The 20,536-nt window shown below is 35.9% G+C and overlaps 1 protein-coding gene across 9 annotated transcripts in view; it reads left to right on the top strand.

The window, feature by feature from the left end:
- The window catches only part of QKI (QKI, KH domain containing RNA binding), a 165,267-nt gene extending 145,036 nt beyond the window's left edge, over window positions 1-20,231 (top strand). For 2 of the 9 annotated variants that reach the window (XR_011325362.1, XR_011325363.1), the window contains 4 exons: window positions 6,909-6,996; window positions 9,312-9,608; window positions 11,503-12,343; window positions 17,051-20,231. Coding sequence is in view for 6 of the 9 variants with exons in the window: in XM_069786885.1 (XP_069642986.1) it covers window positions 6,909-6,996; window positions 9,312-9,608; window positions 12,269-12,343; window positions 17,051-17,067 (477 nt within the window). In the remaining 3 variants the exon portion in view is untranslated. Of the gene's footprint in view, window positions 1-6,908; window positions 6,997-9,311; window positions 9,609-11,502; window positions 16,498-17,050 lie in introns of those variants that run through there. The other 7 variants (XM_069786887.1, XM_069786891.1, XM_069786885.1 and 4 more) reach the window with 5 other exon arrangements.
- The last annotated feature ends 305 nt before the right edge of the window (window positions 20,232-20,536 follow it).

Genomic DNA, 20,536 nt, shown 5'->3' with positions numbered 1-20,536 from the left:
ATACAGGGCTCTAAGAAATATGGCTGGTCTTAAAGTAGTGATTTATTTTACTTTGTCTCAAAAGTATTTTGAAAATTTTCCTCCGATATAAGAATAGCTGCCAAATTATGCCAGAAAAGACCTCTTCAGCAAATTCTTTTCAGCATGAACAAAGCTACGTTGTAGGGTTTCTGCTCCGTCACAGTCGGGCATGTGTAATCAGGGATGAGAAAGTCTAAGTAACACATGTTTACCAACAACTTCTAACTATCAATATTTACATTCTGGGCATGGGAAACTTGGGAGTCTTTGTCAAATATTTTGAGGAGAAGGGATGATGGGATGTTTTCCTTAACATGGAGTAATAGAGTAGCTTACCAGAAGTAAAAGCCTTTACAAAAGTGAAATCTGATGTCTTGTAGTAGGTAATTGATTAATAGTTTAAGTATTCTCATTCAGATTCTTTTAAAAAGCTCTTTTCTTTGTGTTTTACATCTGGTCACCTGTTGTCATCTTGCCTAGGATTTCATTGCCATAGATACTTCAGTCTTTTAACAACTTAGATATAAAAAAAAAGACCTTCCAAACATAGAATAGATTTTAAGCGTGTATACCTTAGCTTCAAGAATTCCAATGTGTTCTAGCCTATGATCTTTTACAATACATTTCACCATATATTGATGTCTGAGATCTGTTTTTTGGTTTAATACGTGTATGTCTAGGAATTTGTAGTATATTGTTTGTGAGGTTTTTTTGTTTATAAATTATGAATGGAAGGTTTTTGTCCCTGAATGGAGACATTCATGTGTAAAGGCTCTTTGACTGGCGCATGGTATGTTAGGAATACTTACTGATCTACAAGTGAATTGCAGTGGAACATTTTTCTTTGTCAGGGAGATAAAAGCATTCTAGAGCCTGGAGAGTCCAGGGAGTGTCACAGCACAAGCCTCCAAGCTGCAGCTGTGCGGCTGTGTAGCAGCTGGGGACTGTAGGAAGGCAGGGTGACAGACCCCTGAGGGGCTGCAGTGCCTCCTGGATAAGAAGGATAAGATCAGTAACACTAAAATAGTTCAGTGGTGCTATTGTGTTTTACCAAAGTTCATATTAAATTAATAAATTGCGAGTGGCTTATACTATACATATAGGCAGTTTAAAGAATAATGAAAGTCTTTGTATTTAATATGTGTATTTCCAGAGATACGGTAGTAGGAAAGTTATGTTTATTGTATGTGGCAACTGTAAATGACTTTTCTATTTGAGGAAGAGTTCTAAGTATCTATTCTTGTTCATTAGTATAGGGTTCTTCCGTAACTGCCAAGTTCTCTGCCCTTCTGTTTGGAGCATGTGTACAATTATTTAATGCCATACCTGTGTACTAAAAAAATACAATGTGTTATTGGAAAAATTCTCTACCTGAAGTAAATGTGGAGAAAAGCATATGGACTGGGACAAAATGTGGTAACTGAAAGAGGTCTCTCCAGGGGTGGCAGGAAAGGTGCCAAGCTGCTGTTGGGTATTGCTGTTTCACCAGAGGTGGTGTGGGGCAGGCAGGCGGGTAGTCTGCGTGAATCCATCGTTGTGCTTCACCATCGTTTCCTCTTCCCACTTGCTTCTCCTGCTCTGAACCTGAAAGGATAGCCCTGGAACAGCTTATAAAGGACTGCTCCCTTAACCGGAGCCAGACTTGGTTGTATTTGGGGCAAGATAAAACTGTCTGCAGCCTTTCCTAGAGTTGGGCTCAGTTCAGTTCATGAGAATTCAGCTGAAGTGCAGGGATGCGTGACAGGATTGAAAAAATGTCGACCAGAATGCATGATATTTGGAAGCTAGACTGTCAATGAAGGTCACTAACACCACCTAAATAAGTGTATCTATATTATTATGAATGTAGGAAAAAAGTATATTTGTTATATTTTCCAAAGCAGTTACTTTAAAAGGAAAATGGGCATTATACAGGGAAAGTATATATGTTTGTACAGAAGTGCTGAAAGCCTTCCCTGCCAGCGTTGGTGATAATGAGACTCAGAGTACGTTCTGAGACTTAGCTGGGTAAGACTGTGAGGCTCAAGGAGCTTTATCAGGATAAAGTATCCCTGCTATCATACAAGTGAGGGGATCGTTTGGTTTGTGAATTAACTCAGCAGCAGTCCCCTTCCACGTGGGTCAGTTTGGGTCCAGCAGCAGTATGGCAGGGCAGTATGGGCACGGACTGGCTCCACTGGGTGCTGCCTCATGGATCTCTGCTCCGCACTAAACGTTGCTACTTGATCCTTTTTTTTTTTAAGAGAGTATCTGTCTTTCCTTCTCTACTGTAATTTGTTATAGGCTTCTCAGAGTTGACTGTACACAGAATCTAACAGTCTGCCTGTCACCTCTGCAGGCTGTTGTCATCTTCTGAAGTCCATAATTGACATAGCACAGTGAATGTGCTTCCGTTTGGGGTCTGTATGCCTGTCTGTCTTCCACCTTGATACTGTATCTGTCTAGTGTGTCTGTTTTGTGTATAAATAAGTTAAACTGTATGATACTCTTACAGGCGTACTATATGCATATGAGAATCGGAGGCATTTAAGTGCCTAATAATAATTTCAGAAGCATTAGTTAAACAAAAGAATTCTCTGAGGATCTTGGGGTATCTGAGGTTGAACTATAGCTTGAACACTGATAATGAAAAGAAATTATTAAAAAAATTAAATGGAGCTTTATCTGAGCTCCCTGTTCCATGACATGAAACAAGCCCTTACTAATAGCAGTTTACTACATAACTGCATTCCTTTTTTTTTTTTTTTTTAAACACAGTATTTCCCAATGTAGGAGATGCAATTGTGGTTTTAGCTGGGCATCACTGTGGTCAGCATTGTGTATTTCATTTGAAATCGTTTTATTTTGGGAAGTGTTTCTCCAGAGACTTCACGTAGGTGGGTGGCACTTGTAGTTGTTACTAGCGTTTTGACCCTTGTGACTATAATTCCTACTCTGATGAAGATTAGAAAACAAGTTACTTAAAATGATAGTGGTCACTGGCATTTGGTCTCCTTCAGGTGTTTTGGTTGCTGGCCCAAGTAGAGCTGAGGTACTGTGAGGAGTACTGGCCGTGTGTTCGCAGAATGGCAACCGCTGCTGTCTGCGCACAGTTGGCTTTGTTAGGATTTACTGCTTGCATCTCTTCAGTATTTGTATTCAGAGAGCAGCTGCAAGTGCTTACGTTTAAGGAATTATGTTTCAAGATACCATTTAAGGTTTTTTCTTAATCTGCATGTTATATCGTACATGAGAAATACAAGGAAAGCACTGGAGATTTAAGAGGAGGAGAGGTTTGAGTCAATCACTTGAGCTTCAACTTAGTAATGCAAATCTGGCTTTAAGTGACCTTATTGATGTTTGCTCAAAGTAGCTTCCTTTTGGTACAAATGACTGAGCTTTGTTGTAGGTATTGTACAGGTAATGTACTGTCCCTTTAGAGATTGCCTGTGTGTCCCTGATGCAACCTCTCTTTGCTTGAACAGAGCGCGCCTGCAGACATGCCTGGAGCTAAGATAGATTGCATCGGTGTGCCTCATTTCATCATCTGTCAGCAACGGGGAGAGAGGATAGGGCAGGCAAAGACATGTGCCCATCGCTCCAGCCCAGCTCTTGGAAATTTGAGGGCTTGGCTGTTGGCGAACGATGCTCGAGCGGAGAGCTCGATGCCAGAGAAGGAAGGACGGGAGAGCGGATTGAAAGGGTCCTGACCGCTTCTGTGACTGAGCCCTTGAAGGGAGGGGGCGAGGGGCTGCTGCGGGTTTAGGGGCTGAGGGGGGAGCAGGATTGGGAGCGGCACTGCCGGGGGGTGCAATTAGTGCCAAGCACCCGTGTCTGGAGGAGATGGTATTGTGTAACGAACAGTGCCATCTTCTGGGAGGAGCGGGAACGATGACCTTGTGGTCTGCTGAAAGATGGTTTTTAGGTGGTTTTATGTTTGTTTGTTTGGGGGTTGGTCGGTTTGTTTGTTTGTTTGGGTCGGGGTTTTTTTCCTCTCTAAAAAATGCTTTGAAAAACAAAATACCAGAAGTTGAAAGATAGTGTTAATGTCTAGTAATGCGAGTCCACATCTTACACCTGTGAATTATCACCGATACGGTCTTTAAGGAGAAGCTTTAAACAATGTTTTGGAGTCTGTCTAAAAGAACAAAAGTTTGTCAGCTGCTGAGCAGTACTCCAGAGAAGTAAATCTCAAAAGTAAAAGTTAAGCAGTTGGTCTGCTTTGTATGCCGAAGTCCATTACTATTTTTGTAAACGTACTTTGTAAAACCTAAATAATTGCAACATCTTTTCTCATAAGAAGCATAGTGACCTACAGGCAAATGTTAGAGATCCAAAGAAAGAATGATTACTTTGTCTTTTATTGCTTTTAAGTTGTTTTAATGCCTCCTTTTGGGGATGTCAGAAGGGAAAAAAATGTTTTCTGTCTTAAAATTAGTATCCTATAAATAGTTACATTTGGGAAGTATTCACTGTGGTGCAAAATCTGGGATTAGAGTTACTAAAATTATCCTAGCAAGTGGAATGTAAGATTCAGCATTTACTGAGACTCATTAATGGTGCCAGATCAATCACCTGAACTCTTATTTGGAGGAAGTGAGCAATTTTAGTAACATTAATGGAACTATATGGGAGATGCAGGTGACATTGTGAGGAGGGTTTGGGGTTTTTTACACAGTTTCAATTAAATAAATAAATAAAGGAGCCCAAGCAAAAAGCCAATAACAAAATATAACCATTACAGGGGAGGGGAAAAGAGGACTCAATGTGTTAAAAATCTTTATTACTGAAATAAATTAGATAAGGTATATCCAAAATGACAAGAATTTGTGAGCTCTGGATAGGCTGATAGATTTGGAATTGGGTTTATTGCATCATGATTGTCTAGGCAATTTCCCAGTAAAGATGCAAAGGAATAATAGTTTCTAAAAACAAATACATTTCTTTTGCATGTAAATTGTAAGTCTGAATATCTCACATTAAGCATGCTATAATCAGGACATTTTGTATTCCAGAGGGTCTCATTTTAATGACTATGGAGTCTGAGGTTTCTGGATAGTACAGTACTTAACTGTACAATTAATTTGTAATTAAAATGGTAATTGAATGTGTATTTACTTTTTCAATATTAGTGTTAACTTGGTCTGTCACACAGTACTTAACATATAAAGAAAATGTCTAACTTTCAGTACATTCTGAATGTTTAACAACATAAATTGTTACTGCGTGTAATCTTTGCGTTTATGCAAGTTCTCAGTATCAGAGTTAGGACTTTCATTTCTGACATCTGAAAGTAATTTAGTGTTGACCCATCTTACTGTGTTGCTTTTAAGTTGCTGACAAAAATCAGATGTTAAAGTTTCCATTGCAATGGGTGGTGGTCCATGAGCATACCTCACGCCAAGTACTATAGTTGCTTAGATACAATTTTAAAACTTTTTTTTGTCATGTAATTTAGTAAATTACTTCTCTGTAGTTTGGGAGTAAAGTATGTATAACAATATTTTGCTGCAAACTAGCCTGAAAAAATATTTTCCTGTACATTTGGAACACTGTGTGTAGATAATCCTATTAACTCTTACCTAGTTTGAGATGGATGTTTCACTGGTGCAGTGCTGTAATGGACACAGTTATTTAGTAGAATTTTTTTGGCTATGGGTGGTGATTGCTATTCTTTGTGGCTTTTAATTCTGGTTTTTTTTGTAATCACTCATGCTCTTGGAAGTCCTAGTTCAAACCATTTGTAAGAGTTGTAGTTTAAGACAGGTGAACAACTCTGAAATCAGACTTTAAGATTGTCAAAGTGGATGGCACAGTATGTTATTATCCAGGTTCCCATTAACTTGAAAAATGCTGTTCCAAATATCTGGAAAACATTGTGTGAATAGACAAGTAAAAATACAGGAAACCCTGTTTAGCAAAGGAGGAATGCAATGCAGATGACACTGAAGCTGCCCTCTTTTCCATCTGACTGAGAATTTCAGCAGTGGCATTCAATACAAGAAGCAAGGTGGTAACTTAACATCAAAGTAGATGCTGACGCACCTCTCTTGGGTTTCCTATATCACAATCTTGTTTTCTGCTTGATAGGATGTAGACTAAACAAATAGTAGTATTTCTGGAAAGACAGATGAGAAAATGTGTGGTCTTAAAACAAAAATTGGACTAACTAGAAATATTTTTGTTACTAACTGAAAGAGTGAGCTTTTGCACTGAATGCTTGCATAATGTTTATGCAAGCTGCAGGATACCAATGGAGTAGATAACTTCAGGGAAGTAATTTATATTGAAGCAAAACCAAGAATAATGTATACTATGTAAATAGTAGTTATATCAGAATCAGAATACATCTGCATGTGCCAGAATTATGAATTCTATCTTACAGCGGTTGTTGATGTCCTGTTTGGAAAGCTACTTGAAGTTTGTTGTTTATTTTTTGTTTGTGGCTGCCCCCCACCCTGTAGTCAGTATCAACTACAGTGGCGCAAGTTACAATAAATTGAAGTTGCTTAAAATTTGTGGCGTCTATTCTTCCTCTAGCCCAATAATACAATTTTTTTAAAAGATCCCTTTAGGGGTACATGAAAATGTTTACTAAAACTTGAGAAAAAAATTCCTTAAACAGTTTCTATCAAATATGACTTAGACTTAACCCTATTTTAATAATTTATTGTATGAGCCTTTTTCAAAACGCTTGTTAAGATATTTGTCAACACCACTTAATAATAGACAACAGGCAACTTGCACTTAATTTTAAGGAAAGTTGGCAAAGCTTACTGGTTTTGTGACTAATGGTAAGCAGGTACTTTGCTTGGTTAAAACTTGATGGCATTTTATTCTAGGTCCCTTAGATCTTGTGCACTAGTGAATTAATAAGCCTGACTTTCTTCCCATCTTTTCACATGCAGGCAGAAGGAGAAGACAGCCTTAAAAAGATGCAGCTGATGGAGCTTGCAATTCTGAATGGCACCTACAGAGATGCCAACATCAAATCACGTAAGCATGTCATAAGCTCGAGGGTCAATGCTGTAGTAATGTTTGCAGGTTTTGATTCCTAAAGCTACTTTTTGGAAAATGTACAGTAGCAACTGTGTTGGAGAATGAAAGGCAGTAAAAACCCAACAAAACAGCAGGTAGCTGTTGCAAAAGATCAACTTTCTGGAGATAAGTTATGTCAGTTATGGGGGTTTTTTTGTTTGTTCTCCCCCCCCCCCCTTTTTTTTTTTTTTAAACAGTATGTCTGGGTTGAAATATTTACAAATACATAGTTTAAAAAAATTCAACCATTAAGCCAGATTTTTCTATTTTACAGTCATTTTTTCCTTGATTCATATAAAGGACAATTGATTCCTTTTCAATTTTATTTTTAGAGATTTAATTTGAAAATATTACAGATGTTCAGGATACTGTGAATACATTTTTCTGTATTATGTTCCTTCCTTTCATCTTGCTTGCATGTGTCCCCCCAATGTTATGTTTTCCAACAATTCATCAACCGATTTCACAGCTGAGTTCACAGGGATCAGTAATGTAATGAGCCATTTTTACGATTTCTTCCATTACATTTGTGTGAAAATGCTTTTGCAAACGCATGTATGCACAGGTTTACACTTGAAAATTAATTACACACACCTACTAATGAAAGCATATAGCTATTATGTGTGATACAAATTATTTTCTCTAGTTGAAAATCTGATTTCTCCTCCTGAAAATGTAGTTGCTGATACTGTTCCAAAGTAAATTTGAGCTGTAGCTGTGATACAGATGTCAAATGTAAGCACAGTTAAATCAGTCTTTTCACTAAGGGCCTACTGATATTTGCAAATTTGTTTCTCCACACAGTCACCATTTCAATGTTGAATATGTTTAAAGGTTGGAATGCAGTTAGGTCAGTTTGAGAGTGCTTACACCAGTGTAATTATTCTGATTTGAAAAGAGACATAAGCAAGGGTTTTTACCACTACAATGGTAGTGGTAAATCTTTCAGCCCTAATGAACACTGTAATATTTAAAGCTAGATCAGTTTTAAATGTATTTTAGTCTCTAAATTATTGCAAATTTATGAGTAAAATAGCTTTCAGATTAGCTTAAATTGATGCCAGCTGTTGCATAGAAACCTTTATATTAATTTGAGCAATTTCTTTGTCTGATCTATTCCCATTGGTCTATTGTATCAGTATAAGTTGGAAGATGGATTTATTTTTTTCATTTTTGACTAGAGATTTCCACACTAATATTCACTTTTTGATAATAAGACAATTTCACTGTTCATGTTATGATTTTACTGAAAACTTGAAGCTGTAGAAGCCATACTAGTTTATTTCCATTTGAGAAAGGAAATGAAAATGTTTGAGAGTTTTTTAATTACACATTCAGTCTGAGCACTTTTGTTTAAAAAATAAAAATCATTAAAAAGCCACAGAAATCTCAAATCTGAAAAACTTCTACCATATTTTCTGTTTTCAGACCACCTGTAAGTTAATTAAATCAATGTAGATCAACCCTAGTACATAGAAATCTATAAATTATGTCCTTTTAGGATTGACTGTTACCAGCTGATGTGTTAGTGTTTAAGAAGTTGTTCACCTCGTGTGCCAACAGGCTTCAAATAACATTTAATGAATTGTGCTAGCACTGTTTAAAAAAAAACCCCAAAGCACGTATTTTCTTTAACCCAAGCCAGGCCATAGTGAACTTCTGATACAAAGGAAGTATTTTATTTTGGGGAATTTGATACGGAAATCACTTCTGAGTCTATTTTACTCATGCTGGGTAGGAGAGGAGATGCATTGTGTTTCTAGGTCATTTTTAACTTGACTGATCCTGGAAATTGGAATTGTGTGTATGTTTAAATACATTTTTAAGATGTATAAGAACTGTAGACTCATACGGCAGCTCTGCATAACTGAGTATCTGTGGACTCTATAGTTGCACTAAATTTTGTACTCTGTATTTGATTATGACAGTATTTTCCTTGTATCTCCTGCATGCATCTCAGTCTCATGTAGTCTTGATAGCATAAATGAAGAAATGTGGTCTAAATGGAGCTTTTGTGCTGTGTAACCTGTTTGAGAAATCTACCTCACTGTTTTACAATGGCTTTTTTATTTTGCATGTTCATACTTAATCACACTGGAAAATGGAAAGCTGTTTGCATTTGAATGGTGTGCTTTGGCACTGTGTGATCAGCGCATGTACTAATGATTTCCTTTTATTTTTCTTCTTTCCTACTTTTCCCCTTTTTTCCCATTCTTCCCACGTTTTGTACTGCTATCTCCATACTTTCCTCTGAATTTCTTTGCTTACTGTAGCAGCCCTTGCCTTTTCTCTTGCAGCAACAGCCCAGGCTCCAAGGATTATTACTGGGCCTGCGCCTGTTCTCCCACCAGCTGCCCTGCGTACTCCTACGCCAGCTGGCCCTACCATAATGCCTTTGATCAGACAAATACAAACCGCTGTCATGCCAAACGGAACTCCTCATCCCACCGCTGCAATAGTTCCACCTGGACCCGAAGCTGGTTTAATTTACACACCATATGAATACCCCTACACGCTGGCACCAGCTACATCAATCCTTGAGTATCCTATTGAACCTAGTGGTGTATTAGGTAAGATCTTTGTACGTGGATGACATATTGCTTATCCTTTTATGATATTTGCAAAGTAGAGGTCAGGGGGCTCAAAGAAAAAAATCCAAAGCAACGATCTTAGCTCAGGTATATCAAAACTGCTTAGGAAGACTGCTCAAATGGTGTAACTCTTCAACATTTTAAACATGTTTTGCGCTATTAAATGTGTGTGTTTAGTATATTAATAAGGTTACTGAAAATAAATATCTTAATGTTTCTATGACACTACATGGTAGATACATAGGCAAGAAAAAAAAATTAAGTAGAAGTTGACATCTATTACAAGTCATTTGGGCTCCCAGAAATACCAGATTCGTTTGTGCTCTCTTTAACATAAATTAATTTCCAGTGATCTTTGGAAGAGAGAGCTTCCTATTTTGCTATACCTTTTTAGTAGCAAAACTGGACAGAATGAAAAGGGTTTTTTTCAGTTTGTTGGAGTTTTTGCTGCTTTATTTAGTACACAACTGATACATTTCAGTGTCAGAAAGCTGTAAATCATTTTGTAAGCAGAAAATAATTTCAGTGAATGAATATAAAGCAAACTAAGTTCTGACCAAAGGATGGTAGAATTAGCAACTTTACCGATGGCTTCTTTTATATACATTGGATTGAAATGTCCATCATTCCTAATATTTCAGACCATTGGCTTGCTGTGTGAAGGTGAGAATGATAAAGCAGCTGTGACAATTCAGTTAACTGGTCAATATGGAACAAGCAGTTTCAATAGTTTCTTCCTTCCCTACACTCTACAGAATCTAATCATCTTTTCTCTTCAGTTCTTTCGGAATTGCATATGACCTTGGTGCTGCATAATGTTGATTTTATAGGACTTTGATCGTAGTGTGTTCAGTGGCAGTTATTGATTTACACAAATTCTAAACATCTCTAATGAACACTGGGCAATAAGGTTCAAAGTCAATATTTTGTTGAAGGTATTGCAAAAAATCAGTGTTGCACGTGAAAAATACTTGTTGAGTTATTTGTATGTGTGCATGTTCCCACGTTATATTTTGTACACTAAAAAAGAAAATGTATTTCAGACTTCTGCCTTTCAGGATTAGTGACTCAATAATAAAAATTTTAGTAGGACAAAAGGATGCAGTGGGTCTGTCTTTGAGCAGCTTATGGTTGTTGTCTGTTGCCCCATAGCCAAAATTCAGTGAGCATATGATAATGTCATCGTTTATTAATTTCCCACAAACATGCAAATATTTGCCTCAGCTCTTCCACTCTCAATCTGTGAGTCCACTTGCGATACGTCCTGGGGTAAAGTCACAGTTACAGGCACCGTCACAGTAGCTATGAGTTGCTGGTTAGTGGCAAACCCCTCTCCTGAATTCAGTCAATAGCAAGTAAAGAAATACATCATTGCATAGTAGTAATTTAATACAATGCAGGGAACTTTGATTTCTTGTAGAATTTTCTATAAAGAGAGAGGAGGGGAAAGTTACTCCTAAAATGGCATCTGAAACCAATACTTTTGGGCTTAGCTGAGAGCACAGGTATATTGCCCAAAACAGATCTCACCAAATAATCTTATTTAATCTTTAATCTTATTTTAAAAAGACCACACTCCCACTTAGGTAGCATAGAATCAATAACTCAGTAATCTGCTCTATTATCTGAGCAGTTGTATACAGTTAATTGAATTAAATTGGGTTTTCATTGTGTTTTATTTTGTAATGCATTCATTCGCAGTAATAGTATGCTATATTTTGTCCGTTTTTGTGGCAGACCTCTGAGATGTCTTAACATAATTCCGTTAAAAATGGCAGAGAAATGCATCCCTATTAGTATTTTCGGGGATGTTGGTGTTGGGATCAAATTTTAGTTGGTGACTAACTTTTAATTCCCTTCCTTTTATCTTCAGGTATGGCTTTCCCAACGAAAGGCTAAGAATTCAAGAACGGTCTTAACTGATCCTTCATCAGATCTGAATTTTAACAAATGCTTAGTTTCAGCAGCCTTGAAAAAAGCTTGGCCTAGCAGTCAGTGACTTACTTGCACTTTTTTGCACATAGATTTAAAATAAAATAGTGCTATTAATTTGGATTAGCTCCTATTATTACAGAGTAGCTGTAATTTATGAGTGTATAGTAGTATACTGACTGCTAAGTGTTCTATATAGTGTTTGCTTTACTAATCACCTAATTCATTGCAGTTCATACTTATTGACTTAAAGTTTAAAATCACAATCTGTAGGCTTGAAGAATTGCTTTAAAACTTTTTTTTTGTGGTAGAACTGGAAGTGATCTTAAGGTTAGCAAATAATTGTCAGTATTAAAAGATGGCATTATTTAAAATAGTCCTGCTGCAATAAAGGCACTTCAGTGAATATGTGACTAGTAAAGCTTAAATGTGCTTGGGTCTAATAGATTTCATGAAATACTGTAATTTTGGGATTGTAAATGAATGGATTAAACAGGTTAAGGCCAGGATGTTTAAAATAAATGCAATATTAATCTGCACAGATTCTTTTTAAGATTAAGATTTGAAACTACTGTGCCTTAACTTGTTGCTTTTCTTAAAATGAACTTTTGTAGTTAATGATCATTTAAATCCATTTTGATAAACCTGCTGTTAATGTTTTCTTTGAATGTTTTCTAACTTTGTCTTGGTAATTGCAATTTAACTAGGTGCGGTGGCTACTAAAGTTCGAAGGCACGATATGCGTGTCCATCCTTACCAAAGGATTGTGACCGCAGACCGAGGTTAGTTTAGTTCTGCAGTTCTTGTTTGTAAGAAGTGCTTTGAGTGTACATGAGATTTGCAACACCACAGCTGGTTAACCAAATACCCTCTTTTGACCCATTCATTATTTTTCTCAAAAATCTGAATAGCTAATATTTTAAAGCTTTGGGAATGCGTGCGGTTTTAAAAACATTTTGTAAACTTGGCTTTCCCAGCTCAATTAAATATATAAACTTTGTGATATATTTAATATAAATGCTATAACTGATTCCCTTTTAAAAACTATTTAAAGATCCATCTGCATCAGGAAACACTATGAATTCAGTGCTGCAATAATTAATTTGGTCATGTTCTCCCCTCTTCCCCCAATTTGTTCTTTTAATTGGTGTGGAAATATCAGATTGGTGTTGCAAAATAAAATGAATGGATGGTTGCTTAATGAGAAAGAAGTAAAGGAATAAATGCCTCCTGTCTGTGTCTGGAGAAATCTGAAGATTTAGATTCCTTTTTTTTCCAATAAACTTTTGAGCCACTGTACTGTATATTATGAGGAGGATGCATGTTCTCAGATACCTGACTGAATTCAGAAAGGTAAGGGCTGTGAAGATAATACTTCAAAAGTTGTTTGAGTTCGAATTACTAAGGGTGGAGGAAAGGAGGGCGTTTTGGTTTTTTTTGCCAAAATCTATTTCTTGGTATTTGCCTTTTGCTGCTAAAATGTGTAACCTGAAGGAGAAGCAACTTTTGAAGTCCTGTTGGTGAGATGACATCCAATATTTGGGCATCTCTCTTAAACCCTTGAATGGAAAGTAAATCTTCATTTTTCTCCTGTTCCTCAAGTGTAATGCCTTTGGACCCCTGAATGAAGTATTTAAGCTTATTGAGAAAAGTGATATTTTCGGTTTATTGACATTGGCTAGGAAGCAGCATGTGGGCTGAATTCTTATCCCATCCCTGCTGCTGACTCACTCTGGGTTTCGGCAAGTCATTTAATCTCTCTATGTATGTTTTCCCATCTGTAAAATAAGGATAATAATACTTCCCTACCTCACAGGGGTGTTGTGGGGGTTCTTGTTTTGTACAGGGCTTTGAGGATGCAAAGCGTTATGTGCCAAGTATTATTATTCTGCTCTCATCAAAATCAGCGTTGTGCAGGCTTCCATGATATTGTAATATTCAAAAGCTAAATTCAGGTGACAGATTTGACATCTCCTAACATTGACTACACTTCACTTCTCACAACCTTCCATAAATTAACTACAAGAAACAATACATATTTCAGTCAATACAGTAAAAAGGCCCCTTCTGGATATTTGCTATATTTATGTAACACTTTTATCTTTCATATGATCTTATGCTTTACAGAAAGTGTAAAGCTGATAACAAGACACTACTTAAGTTTTCTAGAAGATTGCTTCTTCTTTTAAATCACCGCACACTATTTACAGCCCGTTGGCCTGTTTTCATTTCTTGAGAACTCTTCAATGGGCAACAGGGTATAATCAGAATAAGGTCATAGCCCATGTTTACCAAAAGAAAAAGAGGGAAAAAAAGGAAATAGAAAAAAGCAAACAGAAAAGAAGATTAAAACCTATCTCTGTCAAGTGTAATGGGTGGTAAGGATTTGGTTGTCTTTGAAAGTTTGACCTGATGTTGCAAAAATGAGTTTTTGCTAATGGTCTTTCATGATCTACAGTGGCAGTTTCAGGTGACAGGTGAGACTACCTTTTTGTTTAATTAGATATTTGCCTGAGACAACTAGTAAATACACTGATAAAGCACGGGTCCGGGATGGGAGGGGGATACCAATTTGTAGTTTTAAGTTCATCATTGTAGTGTTTACTCAACATAGATTTTAAATATTTTGCGAAGGGCCTAGATGTTTCACCTGGGTCACTTATAAGTAATTGAAATTAATTATTGGTATCATTTCACCTTCTTTTAAAATATAGCCATTTTCTGATAATACAGTGTTAATCTCTAGCAGTATTGGAAGCCCACTGTCTTAAGTAGATAAATAAATACATGTGGCTTATCTCCTGTGGAATAAGTCATGCATACCTCTCTCTTTTAGCATGAAAACCATGCGGATATTTCAGGAGAGTTATTTTAAAGTCTTATCTAAATAAACCCATTGTGTATTAAGAAACTTACACAAAGTTGATTTTACAACTGTACTTCATTGTATTTTGAATTTGAAATCCTAGATTATCGCTGCACAGATTTAACAGTTTCACAAAAGGTTTTGAAGAGAACTTTGTTCAGCAATAAAACAGTTTCTTTTAATGTGCTAAAATTGTGTTGTAGACTTAAAATACTATCAGTATTTATCATATTCACCTATTTGGTTTTTCTGCCACCAATATACTTCTGTAGCTATGGCCATGAAAAACAATGTCAGCAAACCGAAATACTTTTTTTTTCAATGCAGAAACTTTTTTTTATATAGTTAAATGTCACTAAGTCTATATTTGCATTCATTGGGTCTAAAGTTTATTTTTAAATTCTAAATCAACTTTCAGATGACTTTGTAGTACTACTGCATTCACTTTTTAAGTAGGTTTTTATTCTTTGCATAGTGGTTTTTTGTTTTGTTTTTTTTAGAGATAAGCACTGCATTTAAAGCAAGAATCCCCAAATGTGTAAATGTTTTACTCTTACAACTAAGCATTTAGAATTGGTGAAGGGTTGAAAAATATATAGCTCATTTTAACTCAGAATAAAACCCCAGTTTATAAATAATACAAAATTGAATTTGATGCATATAACAGAGAGACTGACTGATTTAATTGTAATAAACTGTAAATGGTGTTGCACAGTTGACAAACCTGTGTGTACTGTAGAAGGCCAGAGACTTGGCAGAGGATGTATCACAGGTGTACTGGTATTTTTAAAAGGTAGCTTGCTTTGATTATAAACTCCACAAGAAATATTAATGCTAAGAATTTTCTTGAATGTTTTATCCAAACCAACTGTCACATAATTTATATATAAATTTTAATACCATTTAATCAAAATTGTAATCAGTATCAAAATGCTTTAAGAGTCTGTTTCTAGTATACCTGTACAGTGGTGAGATTGTGCCACATAAAATATTTATTTTTATTTTTTTTATTTTTGAAACAGCCGTTTTAATTTAAACAAATCCCACTTAGCATGATTCTGAAAAAATTCAGGGAGTATGTGGTCTCATTTACGTTACAGTAGTAATTTTTCGTAGTGTTATGAACTGTATCCTAAATGATAGGCCATTTTTATTACGTGAAAGTAAATCAGCCCACAAGAAAGATTGCTAAATCGATGCTATCTGTGAATATTACACCTACTGGACTTCATTTTATGTAATGGCACAAATCTGACTTTGCACTGAATACCTTTCTCACTTTCATCTCCTCTGCCTTAGTCAAAATGGCAACAGTACAAAAACTTTATCAACCTCAGAATTTATTAGCTATAATTAAGCTGTTGAATAAGTCTTAAAAAAATATATAAAAAAAAAAAATCATACTACTGTTAAGTGGACCAAGTTTGGTGAAGGAGAATGTGAGAGAATGATTAAAGAAGGAACAGCTCAAGAACATTGGGAATGATAACTTTCCACTTGAGAACTTTTTTATGTTTTACTGTAATTTGTTTGTGGTTTTGGGTTTTATTTTTGTTTTGTTTTGGTTTTTTGTTTTTGGTTTGTTTTTTGTTTTGGTTTTTTTTTTTTTGCAAAAGAAAATAGTATTTACAGGTGGCTTCTTTTAAAATATAAAAATATAAAGCAGGAATGTATATGAAATGTCAGATTTTATTGTATTTGCAGAGTATTAGCTTTGAAAATGAATAAAGAGAGCTGTTTGTAGTTTTAAAATGCCTTATTAGTATCAATTAGATATTTTCTCTATTTTTTGATGTACTTAGAGCTTTTTAAGTATAGACTTTAAAATGGCAGGACTTTTACAGTGTTTACATGCAAGTGCATTTTATAAGTGTCCTATATGTGTAAAATAGTATTTTGAACGGGAAAATGCTGGCTAAAGTAGCAGGCTGAGCGTTTTCCTGGTTCCCACGATGATGCCTACGTTGCTAGACTACAGTTTAGTATTGCTTTGTATCATGAGGCCAAGAAATTCCATGTTGTTTGTAAATAGAATAAATGAAAGGCAATAAAAAATTTATTGAACAAAAACCCTTTGTTTGGCCCATAGTTTGTTGAACCAAATTGTTTCTCTAAGTCCAGAATTCCTTAGATGACTCCATTCTTTTAACAACCAGTTATTAATAATCACATCCATCATTAATAGTTGCTTTAATGCTTGCACCTGGGGAGGTACTAATGCTTAATAGCAGTCAGATACTGATGCTGTGCACTGACTGTTGTTCCAGAAATCTTCTACCCAGTTCCAAAACTGTTCATCGTTTTTTGTTTTCCAATTTCCTTCATCGACTGCTACTAACCATTAGTCGTTAGTCGTATTTTATCTCTATTTCTCCTGTTAACCGGTTTTGTGGGAGCGGGCTTCTCCTTCACGTGTCCAAATCATGATGGAGGGCTGTCATGATTTTATTGCATTCTGTAGATGGTGTCGATCAGTATGTCAGAATTAAACATGCTTGTTTTTTTTATTAGTTGTGATTAGTTTTCATGTTGTCATTAAGCCGTCACTAGCTGGAACTAATCTCTTCTCTATCTTTTCTTTCTTTTTTTTGTTTTGTTTTTTTTTTTGTTTCTAACCACCCAGCCGCCACCGGCAACTAACCTATGACCTTCTGACCTCTGAACTCTTCACCCAATGATGACCTGACCATGCCTGCCTGCTGATCAGTTAACTGGTAAACGCCTTTGCTTGCCTGTCTTCAGTGCAGCGAGCTGGGGCACTTGTCCGTTCGTCTTACCATCTAACAAAACAGACAAAGAAATTGTTGTCCTCCAACTCCGCTTTTTGTTGTTCTCCTGTTTGGGTGAAAGTGGTTCTAGAACCTGCACTGAATAGTAGTAAAGCAATAAGGTCCAACTCATCCCTCCGCACTGATCATCCTCTAGTGTCCCGCCCCAAGCGAACGGTAAGGAGGCCTCGCATAAGATGGAGACAGATGTCCCTTAACTACCCGATGACAGAGGCAGTTACTGTGAGAGACTTCTAGGAATATTTTTCTTCTCAAAAAAAAAAAAAAAGAAAAAAGGAAAAAAAAAAAGAAGTCAAAGCTCTCTCTGAATGTACTGTGTGATGATGCATCATGCATGAACCTTTGGTCAGGGATGTCGTTGGGGAAGGGATTCCAAAAAGTATTCAAAATTTGATACGCTGTTTAGTCACTACCGGTGCCCTCAAAGGGCAGACGTTGCAGCCTTTTTTTCTATTGCCTGCCAAATTGGATGTTTTAAAGGAACGTGTGCCATGAAATGCAGATTACGATGACTTTTCAGAACTACGTTAATGCAGAGAACAAAACAGCAACACTATTAAAACAAAATCTGAGTTTAAATTATTTTAACCATATTTTAATCTCCTTGGAAGATTACATGAGAACAAGGTACATGCATTATGTGTCACATTACTGGGCAAACTGTTCAAATATTTTTTTTAAACCTCCCTGTATAGAAAAAATTTCATTAAGGATGTAAAAGCCATGCTTGCCTATTTGCTGTATACATGTAATGAAATTGTAGATAAAGTGTAGTGCATTGAAACAAAATGAACAAAAAAGTAGATACTTTTACTATACAAGGGTGCTGGTGCAGAAAAAAAAATATATTTTTGGAAATGTAGCATTTTATACTTTCAAGTGTTATAAAAAAAAGAAAAAAAGAACAAAGAAACCCTTTATTTCATTAAATGATTTTTTCTGGTGGTTGTCAAGAAACAAAAGACCAAAAGAGCCTTTTAGTCTTTCTTTTTTATTTTTTAAGTATTGGAATAAGTCTAAAGAAAAGGAAGTGCCTTATTTTCTTCATGGTCATTTAGTCAAATGTCTTGTATAATCAGCTTCTCCCTCAGACAAGTTACTGCATGCCACTCAGTCGCCCAGTATGTGAAAGAAGCTGTGAGGAAAGACAAATGATGAGTTGACCATATTAATTACCTGATTTTTGCCATACTAGTGTGATGTGACTTTGCCAAAATCTCATTATGTAAAATATTTGCTAAGTTTTTGTCAAACCAGCCCATTTTTATTTCAACCACTCTACTTTTTAAATCATAGCAAATGCCGTACTTGTGCAATGTAAACCAAAGGGTTCTGTGATACAGACTGTCTCCTGCTACTAAATGAGACTGTCAACTGACAAATGTTTGTAGAGCTGGAAGTATGTAATTTTTGTTCAGGGATGGAGAGGAGATTTCTTGATTTTGGTTGGAATAAATATACATCAAATATAGTAGGCTTCAGCATCACCCAGAAAACTGATGTTTTGTGGATAATGAAATGGGAAGTGCTTAGCTAGTTTTCAGTTATAGTCTCTGAGCATGTCCCCGGTTTTCGCAAGCAGCTCCTGCAGTGGCAAACAGCATGCAAGTTATTTATTTTCAGCTCTTCTTTGACTATTGTTACACCTGCCCGTTGGCTTTCATAAGATAAGATAAGCAGGAGGGGGACATCAGCAAATTGTTTGAAGTCCAGCTATGCTTTGTTTTTAACCCTTATTTCCACGAGATTCATATAGCTGGGCAATTGTAAGAGCTGAAGCTGTTGAACGCACAGTATTTAATTCTGAAAACATTAAGTATTAACTTTGTGTGGGGCTCAGTACTAAACTTGGCAAATATCAGGTGATAACTTTATTCCCCTCTTGTCAACTTATTCTCCTCCTGCAAATCTTCACAGCTTCCAAATGAAAGGTCAATAGTAAGCTAAGAGGGCTTACATTTTTAAGCACCTGCATGGTGACCTCATCTAACATCTTGTCTCACCTGGAAATAATTATCAGTTTATTTACTATGCAATAGACATTCATCCTTTCGTATTCAGCTAGCTTTTTGTTTTATTGTGCCACCGGCTTTGTCTTCCTGTTACACATACAGTTGTGTTGATTTTACTTACAGTATATGCTGTGCCATTTTGATTTTATTTTGGTTGGTTGGTTGAATAAACTTGCGACACTCGAACATTTGAAGAGAGATTTGCTAAAACAATACCAGTATTTGATCCAGTTTCATCTCAACTATGATAAAACCTGGACATTTTAGATGTTTATCAAAGGTCTTTTACTGGGGGGGGAGGGGAAGTGTATGAAATAGATGTGTGACATGTGAAAGTAATGTTTGCTCTGAACAAACTTCTGAAAACTTAGTTGACAAAATTTTGGATCAACTTAAAAAAAAAAGCATGACTTTTGAAATCTCTGAATGCCTTGGTTCTCAGTATTATCATTCTTTAATGACTTTTTCTTTATTAAAATAAGTAGTTTTAAGACTTCTTTCTGACAGTATTATGTAATTTTTTTAGAGTGGGTAGATGGGAGTGTCGCTTGTATGTAACCGTACAGATGACATGTATTTGTCTATTCTTTATTATCTTAGTAGTTTCATGCTATGTATGTACCATAACCAACCTATTGCCTATGAGAAACATGTAAGATAATGTATTTACAGCCATTGTTACAAGTTTATAATGTATTTTTCTATCTTGTTTTATATGTATGTTATATAACATTCAAAAGAATTTTTTTCCTGATTGAGAAAAAAGGATACAAAATGCAAAACCCACAATTTTGATAACTGAAAAATTGCCAATTGTTTTGCAGTACTTTATTATATTGGGAGTGTTGTCTTTCTTGGGCTTTTAGTTAGCTACTGGATGAATACATTAGACATATTTGGGTTTTAGTTGGGTTTTTACATAGCTTGCATTTTAATTCTTTGGTTCTTTGCTGTTTCTATTAACCCATAGCATTATTTTAATAAATGTTATAATACCAACCTACTAACTCTGGACTATGTCTGTTTATTAACCATTACATGTTTAATTAAAATAAACAAATAAAGACGGAAGAATGTAAAGTCTTGAGTTACTGGACTAACCCTGAAGAACGTGACCACAGATAACACAATGTGACTTGTTTTTATGTTGTTTGTCAGCTGACATTCTGCACACTACTATTAAGTTGGCTTTGGTCATTCTGGCCTTTTACCTTGGGGAATAGGTGCCAGTAGAAATGGGAACAAAGTAGCATTTTTTGAGGCATTCTTCTTGTAGAGTCTTGCCACTTGCCTTTCAGCATCTGCATT

Source organism: Haliaeetus albicilla, chromosome 7, assembly GCF_947461875.1.
Source record: "Haliaeetus albicilla chromosome 7, bHalAlb1.1, whole genome shotgun sequence".
NCBI classification, from domain to species: domain Eukaryota; kingdom Metazoa; phylum Chordata; class Aves; order Accipitriformes; family Accipitridae; genus Haliaeetus; species Haliaeetus albicilla.
The sequence above is the reverse complement of the archived record's forward strand: the minus strand, read 5'-3'. Positions and strand labels throughout refer to the sequence as shown.